Source organism: Muscardinus avellanarius (genome assembly GCF_963383645.1).
Source record: "Muscardinus avellanarius genome assembly, chromosome: 5".
Lineage (NCBI taxonomy): Eukaryota > Metazoa > Chordata > Mammalia > Rodentia > Gliridae > Muscardinus > Muscardinus avellanarius.
Window position 1 is genome coordinate 72,117,907 of NC_137790.1, and position 19,313 is coordinate 72,137,219.

The 19,313-nt window shown below is 43.6% G+C and overlaps 1 protein-coding gene across 1 annotated transcript; it reads left to right on the top strand.

Annotated features, from left to right (window-relative positions):
• Positions 1–6,921: 6,921 nt before the first annotated feature.
• On the top strand, positions 6,922–16,338 carry DTX3L (deltex E3 ubiquitin ligase 3L; the record flags this gene model as incomplete). The annotated part of the gene is made up of 5 exons (XM_080695525.1): positions 6,922–7,105; positions 8,827–9,035; positions 11,997–13,532; positions 14,140–14,357; positions 16,269–16,338. 5 exons carry the CDS (start codon positions 6,922–6,924, stop codon positions 16,336–16,338), a joined length of 2,217 nt encoding a protein of 738 aa, XP_080551651.1.
• Positions 16,339–19,313: the final 2,975 nt, after the last annotated feature.

Here is a 19,313-nt window from a genome sequence, read left to right on the forward strand (position 1 = left end):
CAGCTACTGAGTGAGGCCCTTTGTAACTCCGTGAGACCCTGTTTCAAAATAAAGAATAAAAAAATAGGACTGCAGGTGTAGCTTGGAGGTAGAATGCCCCTGGGTTCCATACCCAGTACTGCAACAAAACAAAACAAAACAAACAAACAACCAGGGATATTCCACAAGTTAGTGAGGCCCTGTTTCAAAAAAAGAATAAAAAAAGAGGTGTGTGTGGGGGGGGAGGGGAGCTGGCAAGTCTAGCTCGGAGGTAGGATTCCCTAGGATTCAATTCCCAGTATTGGGGGAAAAAAAAAAGTGAGTACTGGGCACGGTGGCACACAGTTGTGATCTCAGTACTTAGGAGGCTGAGACAGGGGAATTGCAGGGTTGCAGCCAGCCTTAGCAACTTAGTGAGGCACTCTGAAACTCTGTAAGACCCCACATTAAAATGGTGGTTTCCAGGGACTGAAAGGAGGGGACATGGGGAACTGTTTCTCAATATGTAGAAAGTTTTTGTTAGGCCACCTGTCTACATCTTGACTTTATCCCAAAGGAAACTAAATGCAGACTTCTGACCTCTAGAACTATAAGAAAATTAATTTGTGTGTTTCAAATAAAAAAAAAAAACTTTGTAAGACCCAAAATAAAACAATAAAATGGGGCTGCGGAGTGTAGCTCATAGGTAGAATGCCCCCAGTTCATATCTATCTATCTCTCTCTCTCTCTCTCTCTCTCTCTCTCTCTCTCTCTCTCTCTCTCTCTCTCTCACACACACACACACACACACACACACACCACACACACACACACGTTAATAACAAAAGCCTTTCCAGTTTTTCATCACTGAAACTGAGAAAATTTGGTAAAAAATATTCCATAGGAAGACAGAACATGATATCTGATCTTGAGTGCACTTTTATTGCATCTGTGAAGATGCATATATTATTTTGCTACTGTTGCTACTGTCCTTTCCTACTGTGTTTCCATCTCTTCCATCTCTTTTTTTTTATTTTTATTGGTGCACTGTATTCATACATCATAGTGGGATACAAACTTTTGTAGACATACATGCACACATCGCCCAGTCAGCCCCCACCCGATCCCCACCCCATTCCCTCCCCATCCCTCCCTCCCATGCTTGGCTTAGTGGTTGACATCTAGTATTATAGCAATTTATCCAAAATTAAAAATGATAATCTCACATAACAGTTTCATTTGTCTGATACCAAGCTTTTGATGACTTAAAGATAACATTTCAATATTTCTTTTTACTTTCTTTCTTACTAGAGAATATTTTTTTTCTATTTTTTTAGGTGAAACTATCATATATTTATATATTTATTTTTCAGAAAAAAACTCTATCCTAATATGGAATATGGACTCTAGATACCCAAAACGATCTTGAAAAAGAACAAAGCTAGAAGATATATATTTTCTGATTTCAAACCATATAAAGCTACAATAATTGAAACAGTGTAATACTGTTCTAAAGGCAGATATATAAACCATTGGAGTTAAATACAAGCCTAGAGCTAAATTCTTCCCTATATTGTCAAGTTATTTTTGACAAGGTTTCCACGAACATTTGGTGGTAGAAATAATAATATTTTAACTAAATATTGTTGAAAAATAATAATTACATGGAAAAGAATAAAATGGACCCTTACCTAATCCCATATACAAATATTAACTCAAAATAGATAAAAGACCTAAATATAAATCTTAAGACTATAAACTTTTAGGAGAAAATCTGGGTCATAAAACCTCACAACACTGAAATTGGCAATGATTTCTTGGATATGATTTCAATGGCATAGGCAACAGAAGAGTATACAAACTCCCTAAAAAATAAAAAAAAATACTGTATATCCAAAGATAATGTAAACAGAGTTAACAGTTACTAATAGAATGGGATAAAATATTTCCAAATGCTATATCTGAAGGTATATTAATATTCCAACTAGAAATCCTAAAAATTAACAACAATAAAGGCAAACAATACCATTTAGAGATAGGTAAAAGACTAACATAAGTAATGAATCTCCACAGATAACCAATCTTAGTTGACTGTTGGATGGAAACTCTTGTTTCTCTGGTTCTGGTGTGTGTTACCTATTTCTTCTTTGTAGTTAATCTCTTTGAGTATTTTCTCTAGTGCTGGTTTTGAAGACAAAAATTCCTTCAGTTTCTGTTTGTCATGGAAGTTTCTTATTTCTCCATCTAATTTGATAGAAAGTTTTGATGGGTAGGAAATTTTTGGCTGGAAGTTGTTTTCTTTCAGCATTTGGAATATGTTACTCCAAGCCCTTCTGGCTCTCATGACTTGGTTTGGGAAGTCTGGAGTGATTCTAATTGGTTTGCCTCTGAATGTCACTTGGCCCTTTGTTTTTGTTGCCTTTAAGATTCTCTGCTTGGCTTCCACATTGGTCATTTTGACAATTATGTGGCGTGGGGATCCTCTTCTCCGATCCTGTCTAAAGGGAGTTCTGTAAGTTTCCTGGACCTGTGTATCAACCTCTTGCTCTATGTTTGGAAAATTTTCTGCTATTACTTCCTTGAAGAGATTGTTGATCCCTTTGGTTTCACTTTCTTTTCCCTCCTCTATTCCAATTATTCTTAGGTTAGCTCTCTTAAAATGGGCCCATATTTCTTCAATATCAGATTCCTGCTGTCGGATATTTTTTCCTAGATTAGAAACTATGCGTTCATTTTTGGAATGATCATCTTCTAAGAGCGAGATTCTGTTCTCCATGTGTTCTAATCGGTTGTTTGTGCTTTGAATTGAGGCCTTTACTTCATTAATTGCATCCTTTATCTCTTTTTGGCTCTCTCTGAGTTCTTTTCGAAGCACCTCTATTATTTCTACAGTTATTTTCCTGATTTGATCTTCTAGAAATCTCTGATTTTCTGTTTTATCGGGTTCTGATGTTGTGGGGTTGTGGGCATTCATTGCTCCAGTATTATTCCTCTTTCCCATGATTTCGGAAGTTTGTGCCTTCTCTGGGTTCTTCCCTTGGGTCACTATGGCTTCACTTAAGGTGTTCTGGATCTCGAGTCAGTAGTATCTCAGACCCCACTACTCCTGTACTGGGTTGTATCACAGAGTCTCCGACCCAGAGAGTCGATAGAGGCTGCTTTAGACTGTGGGGGGTGCCAGGTTGCACGTTCTCCTATGGTGTGATATCTCTGCCACCGCCCCTCCCCCATTGGGTCAAGTCCCAGGGAGTACAGTACTGGGATTTCTCCTCTGTGGCCCGCAATTTGACTCACTGTGCTTGAGTACGCAGATGTAGCTGTACTGGATTCGGTGAATTCTCTGCTGCTGCCGCTGGTGGCAATATGGCGCCGCTGCCACGCCCTCGGCCATGAGGCTGGCGTATTTCTTCTTGGTTTTGATTTCCCCTCTGAATCCCCGCGGCGTGTGCTGAGCTCAGCCACTGGGAGCTTTAGATTTTACCTGCAGCGAGAAATCCCGCCTGGCTGTTCCACAGCGGCTCACCTCGGCTTGCTGTAGCCGTATGGTGAATTTGCCGCTGCCGCCGGCAGTATGGCGCTGATGCCGCCTCCTCGGGCGTGAGGCCGGTTATCTTCTCTGTGGCTCTGAGCTCTGTTCTCAGTCCGCTTTCTCTCTGGAGCCTGGTGATTTTTTTGTTTCTGGTGATGGTGTTTTCTGGCTATGAAAGGCGCTGATTTTGTGTTAATGGAGATTGGTTGTTAGCGGGGCTCTTAAGCCCTGCTTTTCTTGGTCGCCATCTTCCCAGAAGTCCTCCCTTCCATCTCTTTTAAACTTCTAGAAAGAGTAACTGATTCTCCTGTCCACAGGCTTGCTCAGCTCCTCCTAGTGTGGATCCCCCTCACCCCTAGAACTCCTCTGAGATCATCAGTGCTCTGCAGGTGGCTAACCCCAAGGCTCTACCTTCTTCCTAATCTTTGTTGAGCCCTCCCACAGAATTCCATTCTTGGATTCCTGAAACTCTGCATTACCGGCTTCCCCTGTGTGATCTTCTCTTGGTTCTTTGGTTACCTCTCACCCCACCTTCACAGATCTTTTCCCTAGATTCCCTTCCACCACCCACCCCAACACTCAGTCTGAGAGGCACTTGTCATCTTCTTTTACTTACTCATCCACTCCCAGGGCTTCAAGTCATCACTGCAAATATGACCCCATATCTATATTTCTAGGTGGTGGCTCTCCTGATCCTCACTTCTCAACTCTACCTGGATGTCCAATAATCCTTTCAATACAGCCTCCACAAAACTGGTATCTCCTCGTTCCCACTCCCTACCGAAATCTGTGCTTTATTTCCTGGATTCCACAGCTCAATAAATGATACACCATTTTCCCACTCAAGTCAGAAATCTAAGACTTATCCCTCACTTTTCTCTTTCGTACCATACCCAACACATCTTTGGGCCCTGGCCACTTAAGTCCTCAACTATTCCGCAACCTTCCTTGCCCCTGGCATCGCTGCATTTCAGGGTCTCAACATCGCTTGCCTGAGGTATGACAGTATACTCTTTCCAAAGATTTAAGTGAAGTATCTAGCTGGGCACGGAAGAATACACCTATAATCTAAGTACTAGGGAGGCAGAGACAGGAGGATTGCAGGTTCGTGGCCAGTCTCAGAAACCTAGCAAGGCCCTCTGCAATTGAGTGAGACCCCTGTTTCAACATAAAAAAAAAATAGGCTTGGGGTGTAGCTCAGAGGTAGAATGTTCAATCACCAAAAAGAAGTTGTATCTAATTTTACATTTGGTTGTTTAAATAGGTATTTAATTTATGTAGCTCAAATCTATAAAGCATAAGAGACCCCCTCCTACCTCCCTCATTAAGTTCCTCCCAGAGGCCATTAGTGCTTCTCCCACACCCTTCTAGAGGCATTTCTACACAACAGGGAGCATCTTATGAACACTCCTTTGTGTGTGTGTGTGCGCGGGCCTGGGGATGGAACCCAGATGCATTTGACCTTCGAGTTACAAGCCCTGCCCTATTTTTATTCTTTACTTTGATACAGGGTCTCAATAAGTTGTGGCAGGCCTCACTAAGTAGCTGAGGCTGTCCGCAAACCGCGATCCTCTGGTCTCAGCCTCCTGAATGCTGGGATCACAAGCGTGCGCCACCATGCCCGGCTATGAACACTCTTCTTCATTTTTCTTTCCCTCTCGGTGTTTTCTAAAGATCTGTCTCTAGCAGAACAATGAGAAGGTCCTCATTCTTTACTGCACAGTGCAGTCCATTGCATAGCTACACTAACTGCAAACTCCCTGATCATGGACATTAAGGGAATTCCCAGCCTTAAGCTATTCTAAACAAGACTGTAAAGAACAGCTTCGGACCTAGATCACTTCACACACAGGGGCTAATGTATCAGGGGGCACATCGCCGGAAGTGGCCCTGCGGAACCACAAAGTAAATGCAGCTGTAATTACAAAAGTACTGCCAAATTGCTGTCCATAAAAACGAATCCATTTCCAGTCTTACCACCCACCTGCAAAACAACCTCACCTCTGGCCTCTCTGCCTCCATTTGTCTCTGTGTGGAATGTGCCCTTCATTCATGTCACCATCAGCCCCATTTTTCTTCCTCTTTCTGCTTTCCTTCCTTCCTCCCTTTCTTTCTTTCTTTCTTTCTTTCTTTCTTTCTTTCTTTCTTTTCCTTCCTTCCTTCCTTCCTTCCTTCCTTCTTTCCTTCCTTCCTTCCTTCCTTCCTTTCCTTATTTTTGCAACACTGAAGATTGAACCCAGTGGCATTTCACCTCCAAACTTGTCCAGGAACCGGTGATCCTCCTGTCTCAGCCTCCCAAGTTCTGGGATCACAAGGGTGGGCCACCATGCCCAGTTAGCCTCATCTTTCTAATATGCCAATCTGCAGTCACTCTCCTGCTTCCCTTGCTTCCAAACCTTCCATTTCTCTCCACCATCAAGACCTTTTGTCCTTTAGACCTGTGCTGCCCAAGGTAGACTTAAACAGGGGAAGCTACTGAGCACTGGGCGTGTGATTAGTCTGAATTGAAATGTGAGGAAAAATAGAAGAAAAACATTTGGATGGCAAAGATTTGATAAAAAAGAATGCATACTACCCCATCCCATGCTGAAGTGATGCAGCCTAAATACACTTAGGTACACAATATATCTATAAAACTGATTTCACCTGTTTCTTTAGACTCCTTAAAATATGATTGTGAATTTTAGGTTTAACACATGTGGTGCACATCATGTTTCTATTGGACAGCACATTTCTGGGCTGGCCCTTCCTTCCTCGCCTCCATGCGGTCTCATCCCCCTCCTCCCAGGCCTAGGACCACGGCCACCCCGTCCCTCCGCTTCCTCTCCCCTCCTCACCCCACCCAGACACTGAAGATTCTGCTTAAAACTCCCGCTTGGAGGCCTTCAAAGATCTTCCTTTCTCTGTCCCCCTCTCTTTACCAGCCCTAAGCTCGGGACCCCAGCAACTACCTCAGGAAGGAGAGCAGAAGCGCCCCTAGTGCCAAGTTAAGTTGCTGGGAAGGAACTCATCCGGTCACAAAGATAAACTCAGATTTTTTTTTTTTTTAAGTGTTCCTTAATTCTGACCCTGAACTGCATTTTAGAGGCACAAAATAGCAAAAACAATCATGATTTCGAAGCACAGAAACACGGGAGATTAATTATTTTCCTGGTCTACATCCTGACGTGCGGGGGCCTCACCCTGGGACCCCGGTCCTATCTCCCACCCCCGAGCCTGCAGGACAGCGGACCCCGAGAGAAAGGACCTACTTACCAGACGGTGTCTGCCGAGCTGAGGGCAAGGGTGAGGGGAAGCAGCTCTACCAGAAACTGGGAGGGACCTCCAGGGAATCGAAACTGAAACTTCGCAGCCCCAGTGGACGGGGCGGGACGCGCCTGTGCCCGTCCCGGCCCCGCAGCGTCCCCAGCCCAGCCAGCCTGCCGCCGACAGCCATGGCCTCCAGCCCCAGCCCGCCGTCCCCGCTCCTCGTGCGGGTGTCCGCGTCCCACCCCCGGCTGCGCTGGAAGCTGGAAAGCTACTTCCAGGGCCGATCCTCCGGCGGCGGGGAGTGCACGGTTCGGCCCGTGGGTCCGAGCGCCCCCGACACGTTCCGGGTGGAGTTCAGAGAAAGGGCAGGTGAGCTGCGGGCAGCGGGGGGGTCAAGCTGACCGAGGGGAGAGGGCTGGAGGGCATGTCCTGCCGGTGGGGGATTCAAACCAGGGCTCCTGCAGCCAGCCCACCCTGGAGGATAGAGCCCCGGTGTGCCCAGTCCCTGGTCTGGTTTGACTGAGCCTGAAGCTTTCTGCATGCTCACCTGAATTGGCATATTTCTCCACTGTCGTCTGAGGAGTACTGAGTACTGCCCCTTCTTCCCCAGGTCCCTAGCAGCTGCTGCTGCTGTCATTTAAGCATTGCCTGTTCTGTGTTTTAAATAATGACTCAACTGACTTATTTTTGAGGATTACAAAAGCAGTATATGCTCTCTATAAAAAAGGGCAAAGAAGAAAGGTTTAAACCAAGGAAGGCCAGGTGTGGTGGCACACGCTTGTAATCCCAGCTTTTGGGAGCCTGAGACAGGAGAATCGTGGTTCCAGGACAGTCCCAGCTACTACTTAGTGAGGCTCTTTGCAACTCAGTGAGACGCTGTTTCGAAATAAAGAATAAAAAATAGGGCTGGGGGTGTAGCTCAGAGGTAGAATGCCCCTGGGCTCCATCCCAGTACTGAAGGGGGGGTCAAAGAAGAAAGCTACCTGGTTAGAAAATGGAAACATTTTGTTATATTTCCTTCCTGCCATTTTCTGTGAGTGTCAGCAAACACATGCATTTATAATATTCTGAGTCTAAACATAAGCTTTCATTTCTACAGTAAAACATAAGCTGCCTACCTTCAATTTCTTTTTCTTTCTTTTTTTTTTTTTTGCGGGTCTGGGGATGGAATCCAGGGGCATTTGACCTCCGAGCTACACCCCCTGCCCTATTTTTTATTATTTATTTTGAAACCGGGTCTCACTGAGTTGCAGAGGGCCTCACTAAGTAGCTGAGGCTGCCCATGAACTGCGATCCTCCAGGTCTCAGCCTCCCGAATGCTGGGATTACAAGCGTAAATAGTGCCCACTACATCTCTGTCACCAAACTGCTATTCCAGGATGCAGGGAACAGCCTTACTGAGAGGGTACTGGGGCAGGGTGCAGATGCCCGGATAAGAGGATTACTATCAGGCCCTCTGTGTCTGTGGGTGCTACACCCACAGATTCAACCAATCAGGGATTAGAAAATATCTGAGAAAACAAAACGCATCTGTACTTAACATGTACAGACATTTTTCTTTTCATTATTTCCTAAATAATACAGTATAACAACCACTAACACAGCATTTCCATTATATTAGGTAAGTAATCTAGAGGTGATTTAAAGTATATGCTAAGCCAGGCATGGTTGTGCACGCCTGTACTCCCAGTACTTGGAAGGCTGAGACATGAGGATCGCAGATTTGAGGACAGCCTCAGCAAGGAGCAAGACTCTTAGCAACTTAGGGAGACCATGTTTCAAAACCAAAAGGCTGGGGATAGCTTGGGGGTAAAATGCCTTTGGATTCAATCCCCAGTACTACTACTACTACTACTACTACTACTACTACTACTACTACTAAAATAAATGAATAAATAGAAAAAGAAAGGAAGAAAGTTAGAGGATGATCCTATGCAAATACTACACATTTTATAGGAGGAACCCAAGGATCAAAGGATTTTGACATCCTAGAAGGATTTCTGGAACTGATCCATGAGGGATACTGAGAGCCAACTATTTGAAATCTCTCTTGTTTGTGTGTGAATGTGTGTTTAATGTCCCCTCTGCAGCTAAGGAGGGAGTGTTGGAAAAAGGAGAGCACCACGTTGTGATCGATGAGAAACCTGTGCCTATATTCCTGGAAATTACTAAAAATCCAGTGGAGAGCACAAGACCCAGAATTCCTTCATTGACAGAGTCACACGCTGAGGCACAGTCTGAGGAGAAGCATCCTAATGAAGGACCGGTCCCTAATGCTGTGGACTCTGATGTCCAAAAGGTGAGTATTTAAAAAGAGCTGGCTCTGTCCCTGAAGGTGCCTCTGCAGTTGTCACCCACACCTGCTGTTTGGTCCAGCAGCTGTTGTTAGTGCTGGGGACCAGCAATGAGCCAGGCACTGGTTTAGGTACCGGGACACAGAGGTGAACACTGCAAAGTCCCTGCTCTCATGCAGCTCGTATTAGGGTTGGAGAGGGGCACAGAAGGACCAGTGTAAGTAGGCGAACTGAATAAAACCATCTGGGAGACGGCGACGTACTGACAAGAGAATGAAATGGGGCTTTGCCTTGGAGAGAAGCAGGGCCAACACAGGAAAGGGCAAGGTGGAGTTGGTGCTACTTTCCAAGTCAGCTCTTCCATAGAGGTGACATTTGGCCTGAGACTGACATGATGAAAGGAGCCAGGCATGCGAAAACGTATTCGGCAAATAGATAGTGACTGCCTGCTGTGTGCTAGGTGCTCTTACAGCAAGGGGGACACAGCCAGGCACACAACAGACGCCGTCCTCACTTCCGGTATCTTTTAGTCAGGGAAACAGACAGTAGTAAGCAAATAGATATGTAATGAAATGCAGCCGGGAGTGGTAGTACATGCCTATAATCCCAGTCTATGGGGGGCTGAAACAAGAGGGTCACAGGTTTGAAGACAGCCTCAACTGCTTAGCCAGCCTCTGTTTCAGAATAAAAATTAAAAGGGCTGAAAGTGTAGCTCAGAAAGTAGCATGCCCCTGGGATCAGTTCCCAGTACCAAAATAAATGAATAGATAAATAAATAAATACATAAATAAATAATAAAAAATAAAATGACTGCTAGTTAAAAGTGCTGGGAAGAATTAAACAGGATAGATGAAAGGAACAGGATGTCAAGGTAGGCGTGGTGGCGCACCCTGGTAATCCCAGTAATTGCAAGGCTGAGATGGGAGGATCTCAGGTTCCTCAGCTACTTGGTGAGACTCTCCACAATTTAGACCCTGTGTAAAAATAAAGAATAAAAGCCGCCGGGCATGGTGGCTTGTAGTCCCAGCATTAGGGAGGCTGAGACTGGAGGATCACGGTTTGCGGTCAGCCTCAGCTACTTAGTGAGGTCCTTTGCAACTCAGTGAGACCCGGTTACAAAATACAGAATAAAAAAAATTGGGCAGGGGGTGTAGCTTGGATGTCAAATGCCTCTGGGTTCCATCCCCAGATCCGCAAAAAAGAAAGAAAGAAAGAAAAAAGAAAGAAAAAAGAAAAGAAAAGAAAGAAAGAAAGAAAGAAAGAAAGAAAGAAAGAAAGAAAGAATAAAAGCTGGGTGTGGTGACACATGCTTGTAACCCCAGTACTTGGAGGCTGAGACAGGAGGGTCTGGGTTCCTGACCAGCCACAGATACTTAGTGAGGCCCTCTGCAACTTAGTGAGACCTGTTTCAAAATAAAGAATAAAGCTGGGTATGGTGGCGCAGGGTTGTAATCCCTGCGCTTGAGAGGCTGAGACAGGAGGATGGCACAGGTTTGAAGCCAGCCTCGGCTACTTATTGAGGCTCTCAGCAACTTAGTGAGACCCTGTTTCCGAATAAAAAGTATAAAATAGGTCTGGGAGTATAGCCCAGAGGTAGAAACCCTCTGGGTTCCACCCCCAGTACCACCAAATAAATAAATAAATAAATAAATAAATAAGTAAATAATAAAGAATAAAAAATGGGGCTGGGGATGTAGCTTGGAGGTAGAATGCCCCTGGTTTCCATCCCTAGCACCACACACACACACACACACACACACACACACACACACACACACATAAATAAATAAATACGTTTTTAAAAAGTGGGAGTAGGGGTGTATCTCAGACTAGAATGCCCCTGGGTTTAATCCCCAGGGGAAAAAATTGATGTCAAGAAAAAACTCTGAATGTTGGGCGTGGTGGCACACACTTGTAATCCCCATGCTTGGGAGGCGGAGACAGGAGGATCGTGCAGGTTTGAAGCCAGCCTCACTGGCTTAAGAGACCCCGTTTCCAAATAAAATATAAAATAGGTCTGGGAGTGTAACCTGGAGGTAGAAGGGTTTCCAGGAACCCCAGTACCACCACCAAAAAAACAAAAAACAAAACAAAACAAAAAAAAAAAAACCCTGAAATGGCATCATCTGAATGGAGACATGAATGAAATAAAGGAGCTGGCTGAGTGAATTTCTGTGGAAGAACACTCTAGGTGCAGGGAAGTGCAGGTGCATAAGCCCCACAGAAGCTTTCCCCCTGAGCCTCAGAAGCTACAACAGGAACTGAAGTGGCAAGGGCATTGAGCAGGGGAAAGGGTGCTGGGGACTTGGAGAGGTACTCAAAGCAGGACTTCAGGGGACATAAGGACTCTGGATTTAACCTCGGTGTTAGGAGATTCATCAGAGCCAGGGGAGCAGTGTGGTCTGGTCCACGTTTGTAAGGGTCACTTTGGCTGCCCTGTGGAAGCACTGGCTAGGAAAGGGCGGGAGTGGAAGGTCAGAGCCCAGTTAGAAGCTGCTGTGGGCCAGGTGGAAGATGGACTCCCGGGCAGGACTCTGGGATCTCCATCGAAGTGTGAGGTGGGGCCTGGATTCAGAAAACATTTTGAAGCTCTAGATGAAGAATGTTACATTCATAGAAAAGAACATGTGCAAAGACTTCAAAGGGGAACAAAACATGAGAAATTTTGCTTTTTTTTGGTATTGGGGATGGAACCCAGGGGCATTCTATCCCCAAGCTACACCCCAGCCCTACTTTTTATTCTTTATTTTGAAACAGGGTCTCTCTGAGTTGCAGAGGGCCTCACTAAGTAGCTGAGACTGTCTGTGAACCACGATCTTCCTGTCTCAGCCTGCCAAATGCTGGGATTACAAGGATGTGCCACCACGCCCGGCTATCTCCAGGGATTCTTGTAAAGAGGAGACAGTGGGCCTGAATGTCTGAGACAGTTTATTCATTCTTGTTTTTTTTTCTTCTTATTTTTTCAGATCTTTCTTTCTGTAATCGCGGACCTGAACTGTGACCTGTTCTCCAAAGAGCAGAGGGCACAGGTGACCACTCTCTGCCCCAGTGTCAAAAAGATGGAAGGTAGCAATGGAGTTGAGAAGGTGTGTGGTGACTTCCAAGATATTGAAAAGATATACCACTTCTTGAGTGCTCAGCTCCTGGAAAGTGAGCAGAGACGCGAGTCTCTTCCTTCCCCCATGGAGAGGAAGCCGCCTGCCCCCCAGGACCCTGACAGCTGTTTTTCTCCTTCTGAATCAAAAACCCTGTCAGAATTAAAAAGCAGTGGCTTTGAAGTTTCCTTGCCTTTCCTTGAATACTTCAAACACACTTGTCCTGGCAAAATAGAATCCATAGAGAAAAAGTTTGGTGTAAACATTGCAATTCAAGTCAGTTCTCCCAATATAGCCTATTTAAACTTCACCTCCAGTTGCTCAGAGGACTTAGAAGCAGCTCTCGAGTCTTTGGCCATTGAGTTTCAGAGGAACACCCAATCTCTGAAGCAAGAGTGTGTCCCTTCAGCAAACAGTAAGCAAGCACATGAAATCAAGCAGGAAGTAGATCGCAGGTTTCCAAAGCTCTTGATAAAGGAGCAAGAAGGGGCGCTCACTCTCCTCGGGCCCCAAGATGACGTTTTAGCTGCCAAACAAAATATCTTAGACAGTCTCGTGGTGAAGCCTGTGAAAATGCTGGTTCCCAGGTACATGATGAATGAAACTGAGGTTGATACCGCTCAGTACAGGCTTCTAAAAGCTGAATTACTCCAGGAGATAAAAGAGATAGAGCACAAGTACAACGTTCACAGTAAGGTTTGGGAGAAAGGTCAGAAAACCTGCATCCTGTTTGGTCCTAAGGATATGGAGGTAGATCTCTCTGTGCACGCCTGTACAAGCTTCATCAATGCCTTTCAAGATGCTGTGTGTCAGCTGAGGAGAGAAGTCCTTCCACTGAAATCTTTGGGCAAGCGGAAGAACAACTTACATGGGACTAAATTTGCCGATGACTTTAGAAAAAGTCATCCAAGTATACACTTAGCGCTGAATCACGAGTCAATGATACTGACTGGTTTGCCGCATCGCCTCACAGAGGCAAAGCAGTACGTCTTAAAAAGGGGGCAAGCGTCACCGTCAGCCAGAGAAAAATTGAATGAGGATCATGAAACACCCATGGACATTGATAGTAATGATTCAAAAACAGCTTCACCTCCACTCAAGGGCTCTGCAAGTTCTGTGGCCTTGGAAGTGGACAAGAAGGAAAAGGACACCTGCGTCATCTGCATGGGCACCATCACAAACAAAATGGTGCTACCAAAGTGCAAACATGAATTCTGCACCCCGTGTATCAGCACAGCCATGTCGTATAAGCCAGTCTGTCCTGTGTGTCAGACTTCCTATGGTGTCCAGAAAGGGAATCAGCCAGAAGGAACCATGAATTACAGATTTGTAAAATCCTCACTGCCAGGTTACGATTCATGTGGCACCATCGTGATTAGTTATGACATGCGAGGAGGTACCCAAACAGTAAGTGTTTCTGAGGTCCCTGGGTTCCTTTCCACTCTGATAGGACTATCCAGGGGAAAAGTGATTGTCTTTTTGCCTAATTGATGATGGGATTTCCCAGGGAATTATTTTTCGGTTATGTGTAAGGGACTAAAATAGTGATAAAGTTCACATTGCTTGCTTATAACTTAGGTATCTTTCATGTCTGTCTTTCCTCCTCCTCCTCCTCCTCCTCCTCCTCCTCCTCCTCCTCCTCTTCCTCCTTCTCCTCCTCCTTCTTATTCTTATTCTTTTTGGTGGTGGTGCTGGGGATCAGGCCCATTGCCTTGTGCATAACTAAACAGGTGTCCTACCACTGAGCTAAACCACAAGCTCTTGTCTATTTCTTAAGGTGGAGGAGGGGTGGATAGTGATTATATGATAGGATGGGGGGAGTCAGGAAGGTAGGCAGTGCTCCCAGTGTGAAGCTGAAGAAAGAAGAAATATACGAATTTTGGGAAATATGAGTAAAAGTTCGCTGCTTTTCTTGCTTTTTTATTTGATCTATCTACAAACGAACACATCTGTAGATAAAATACAATTTAGACAGGGGGCTGTTTTCACATGACTTTTTCTTGTCTTTATTCAGAAGGAGCACCCAAGCCCGGGAACATATTACTCTGGAATACAGCGTGTTGCATACTTGCCTAATAATAAGGAAGGAAAAGAGGTTTTGGATTTACTTTGTACAGCTTTTGAACAAAAGCTGATTTTCACAGTAGGGGAGTCTCGAACAACAGGAAATTCAAATGTCATTACGTGGAATGATATTCACCACAAAACATCCATATTTGGAGGACCTGAAAAGTGAGGACCTTTTGAAATTTAATGGTTACTGAACAAAGTATAGAGGTTGTAAAATATGGCCATTTGAGGATGTGGCTAGAAGGAGACTTTATAACAGTATACTAGGTAAAGTATTATGAGGGGTGCTAATCAGGATGATAATTTCAAGACAGAAAGATCGGTCCCCCTAACAGCCTACCATGCTAGCCACAAAGTTATTAACTTTTGCATCAAAGGGAAGGGGGTTTTAGAATCCAAGATGAATAGTTTTCAAGTTGATTCAATTTGGGGCTTTATGTTTATTTGAAGAGTAAGTCTTAGAAATATTATTTACTTTTCTTTCTTTTATGGTCATCTTTCTCCCGTCTCTTCCCATCAGTCTATAGAAAATCTGAACTCTCTTGTCCAATCACATGCTAGAAAAATCTTAGTTGTAAGAGGACCAATGATTGTAGTCTTTTTGTGGTACTAGAGATAGAACCTAGGGGCATTCTACTTCTAATCACATCTCCAGCCCTTCTTTATTTGTAGTACTGAGGATTGGACCAAGAGGAATTCTACCTCCAAGCTACACCCCTAGTCCTTTTTAAATTTTTTGTTTGGAAACAGGGTCTGGCTATGTTGCTAAGAGTCTCACTTTTTTTTTTGGTGGTGGTACTGGGGTTCCTGGAAGCCCATCTACCTCCGTGCTACACTCCCAAACCTATTTTTATATATTTTTAAATTTGGAAACAGAGTCTCTTAAGCCAGCACGGCTGGCTTCGAACCTGCGTGATCCTCCTGTCTCCGCCTCCCAAGCGTGGGGATTATAAGTGTGCGCCACCACGCCCGGCAGAGTCTCGCTATTTTGCTGAGGCTGTTTCGAACCTGCAGTCCTCCTATCTCTGCCTTCCAAGTACTGGGATTACAGGTGTGTGCCACCATGTCCAGCTTCCAGCCCTTTTTAATTTTTTTTGTTTGTTTTGAAACAGGATCTCATTAGGTTTCTGCGGCTGACCTTGAACTTGCTATCCTCCTGTCTTTACCCTCTCAAGTATTGGGATAACATATACCACTATGCCTAGTTTCTGACTATTCTTTATGAGATCCACAATACCTTAGATCATTGATATTCAAATGAAAAATATCCTAAGACATTTTCAAATACCCAAAATTGAAAATCCAACTAGCATATCCAACTACACACACCCCTATAAAAATATAGTGTTTTTTATAGCTTTATGAAGGTCATTGCTTATAATAAACTGAGAATTAAAAAAGGTCTGGTTGGAGCTGGGCATGGTGGTGCACGCTTGTAATCCCAGCATTCAGGAGGCTGAGACTGGAGGATCGCGGTTTGCAGACAGCCTCAGCTACTTAGTGAGGCCCCCTTTGCAACTCAGTGAGACCCTGTTTCAAAATAAAGAATAAAAAGTAGGGCAAGGGGTGTAGCTCAGAAGTCGAATGCCCCTGGGTTCCATCTCCAGACCTGAAAATAAAAAAGGCCTGGTTGGAAGATGCTGGTCAGATAAGATAGGTTTGATTATATATATATTCACTATCTAAATTAGTCATATCTCAAGCTGGGCATGGTGACGCACGCTTGTAATCCCAGCATTGGAAAGGCTGAGACAGGAGGATCACGGTTCACGGACAGCCTCAGCTACTTAGTGAGGCTCTCTGCAACTCAGTGAGACCCGGTTTCAAAATAAAGAATAAATAATAGGGCAGGGATTGTAGCTCGGAGGTTGAATGCCCCTGGGTCCCATTCCCAGACCACATAAAAAAATTAGCCATAACTCCACATTTAAGAGTGATCATATGTCACTCATCTTTGGGATTACCTGCAAATGTTTGCAGCCCCAAATATTGAATCCCCAAGTATGCAAGATTTATTATACAGATTCTTAAGAACCATTTGTGATGAAGCTAAAGTGATTTTTCTTTTTGCAGCTATGGCTACCCTGATCCTCATTACCTGAAACGTGTCAAGGAGGAGCTGAAAGCTAAAGGAATTGAGTAAACAAACCTCCAGAAGGATGTCCTAACCCAAGTGAAGGATATATTTTAGGAGGCTGAGTTAATGCCAATCTAAATTCTTCTGTAGAAACACCATTAAATCTTTGCATCTCAAGAAGTTGTTTATATAAGAGTAGAAATCTGCTAGCCCATCATTTCTAGAGTGTTGCCTTTCTATGGAAGGTAAAAGCCCCAAAGAGCTATGTGATTTTGCTGCAGAAATATCCTGTTGCATTCTTGTGTTGTGGTTGGGGTGTGGGATGGGCCTACTGAAATCATCTTCTGTTTCCTCTAGTGGACTACCAACTACCAGTTGACCCTTTTCCATCCTTCGCTCCCTTCTCCTTCCCCTTCCCCTTCCCCTTCTTTTCTTTCCCTCCTCTTCCTCCTTCCTCTCTTCACCCTCCCTTCCTCTCCCCTCCCTTCCCTTTCCCTCTCTCCTTCCTTTTCCTTCTTTCTTTCTTTCTTTCTTTCTTTCTTTCTTTCTTTCTTTCTTTCTTTCTTTCTTTCTTTCTTTCCTTCTTTCTTTCTTTCTTTTTCTTTGCTGGGGATAGAGCTACACCCCTAGATCTTACATCTTCTTTTTCTTGCCCTCTCTGGTGTGGTACTTCTCCTTTTTTATTTTATTGTTTGCCCTTTAATCTCTACATGTAAAAGTGAAATCCTTCTGTAAATGAAAAGAGGGGGGAAAGCTTTGCTTAGGGAAAATTAGAGACCTGATTTCTCTTCTATGACAAAAAAGTGGTCAGAAGCAGGGACTGGGCAACATTTGGTAAGAAATGGAATAAAGCTATTGTTTTTTTTTAATGACACAGAACTTGGAATATAGTCAGTGCTTAGTATATTTTTGTTGCCTGACTCAAGTTGATAGTTGATCATCAGAGAGATATATACTCCCCAAATCTTTGGCAGAAGTAGGAGTTAGGAAGCTGTTTCTGGGGCCCTCGCCACTCATTGGGAAAACTAAGTTTCTTACTACAAAATACTTGGTGGCTGAAATCTGACCAAGCCTTGTTCCTTCCTACTCCTTGGAATCTGCCTATATTGTGCACTTATCCTGCCATAAAAATGCTACATCTTTCTGAACATTTTTTCCCTGAATATGTTGTACTTTTGAATATACTGTTTCCAGTCTTAACAGATAAATAACCTTTATTTTCCATTGTCTAACAATCTTATAATAACAGTAGCCCCCAATGTAGTAGTTTATTTTTTTTTTTTACCTCTTTACTAAATCCCACCAATTCATGTTTTCTCTCTTAAAATCATTGTAATCCTCTTTGGAAAGAAAATACAAGGTGAAAGATGAACCTACCAGAAGGAATATATAACGTCAAGTTTTGATTTTAAATGATTCTCCAAGCCGGGCGTGGTGGTGCACACTTGTAATCCCCGCGCTTGGAAGGCTGAGACAGAAGGATCGCACGGGTTCAAAGCCAGCCTCAGCTACTTAGTGAGGCTTTCAGCAACTTAGTGAGACCCTGTTTCCAAATAAAATATAAAAAAGGTCTGGGAGTATAGCCTGGAGGTAGAAAGCCTCTGGGTTCCACCCCCAGTACCACCAAAAAAAAAAAAAAGATTCTCCAAAATGGTGGCACACACCTATAATTTCAGTCCTTGGGAAGCCGAGGCAGGGGGATTGCAGGTTTGAGGCCAGCCTCAGCAACTTAGTGAGACCCTCAGCAACTTAGCTAGACCCTATTTCAAAATAAAAGATAAAATAGGACTGGGGGTGTAGCTCAGAAGTAGAATACCTCTGAGTTCAACCTCTAGTGCCAGAGAAAAAATTATTCTTCAAGTCAGAAAAAAAGTTATAATACCAAATTATCTATGTTCTAGCCTTTCTCCAAATATAGTGAATGATATATCTTGTGCTCTTCCCAAAGATACATATGAAAGTACACATGTAAAGATTTTTTGTCATATAATAATAGTATTTACTGAATATTTCCTTTGTCCCCTTATTGGAGCTTCAAAACTCCTTATTGGAGCTTCTGTGTGATTAATGCAATTAGTATCTCCATCTTATAAACAAGAAAACTTAGCTGGGAATGTAGCACAGTGGCAGAGCACTTGCCTAGCATGTTCATGATTCTGGGTTCAACCCCTAAAACCCTCTAAAAGAGGGAGGTAACCAAGAAAATTGATGCACAGAGGTTAAGTAAATAAGCAAAGGTCATAGTTAACAAGTGGAAGTGCTGGCATTTGAACCAGGTGGTCAGACTCCAGGACTTCTACACTTCAGGACTATGCTGCCTCCTACTGAGATGCTTCTCCATGGAATAAGCTGGGGGAACTCCCACTATCCTAGGTTTCTCTCAGATTGGATTCCTGTACAGTGTTCAAATCAGATTTCCTTCAAGGAAGTTCTCTTTGAAGAACTTAAAAGGCCCAGAATCTTTTCTTTTGTCCAGAGAGTTAAGGAAACTTCGCCAAAACAGTATGTCTTTTTTCAAAAATCAGATTATACATTCAGTTTTTGACAATTCATTAAATTCTTCAGTGTTATGACTGATTGTTTTATATCTCCTGATATTTTGGCTAAATTTACTCTAAAGAAGCAAAAGTTTGGTTTCTGCCAAGTCCACGATGCTAGATTGCATTATGCATGCGTATGCAAGTTTTGTAGTATGAGTGGCTAGTGAGCATTTGGATTGCTGCTTTTACTCTTTGGAAGGTGTTATCATCTGCTTTAAATAAAGTCAAATTCATATTTGGAAGAGATGCTCTATGTTCTTTTCCTCTCTTCTCCCCCTTCTCTTAGGTTGAGATTCTGGGTGTATACCATGTGCATGGACATTTTGGGTTGATTTTATATGTAGCTGTTTGCTAAATATCACTTTAGAACTTTACTATTGACTTCACTGATGACATTTTCAGCTATGAAAACTGTATTTTCAATACTTTTTCTTTCTACTATAAAGAGAGAAGTAGACTGAGAATAGTGGTGCATGCCTATAATCCCAGTACCTGGGAAGC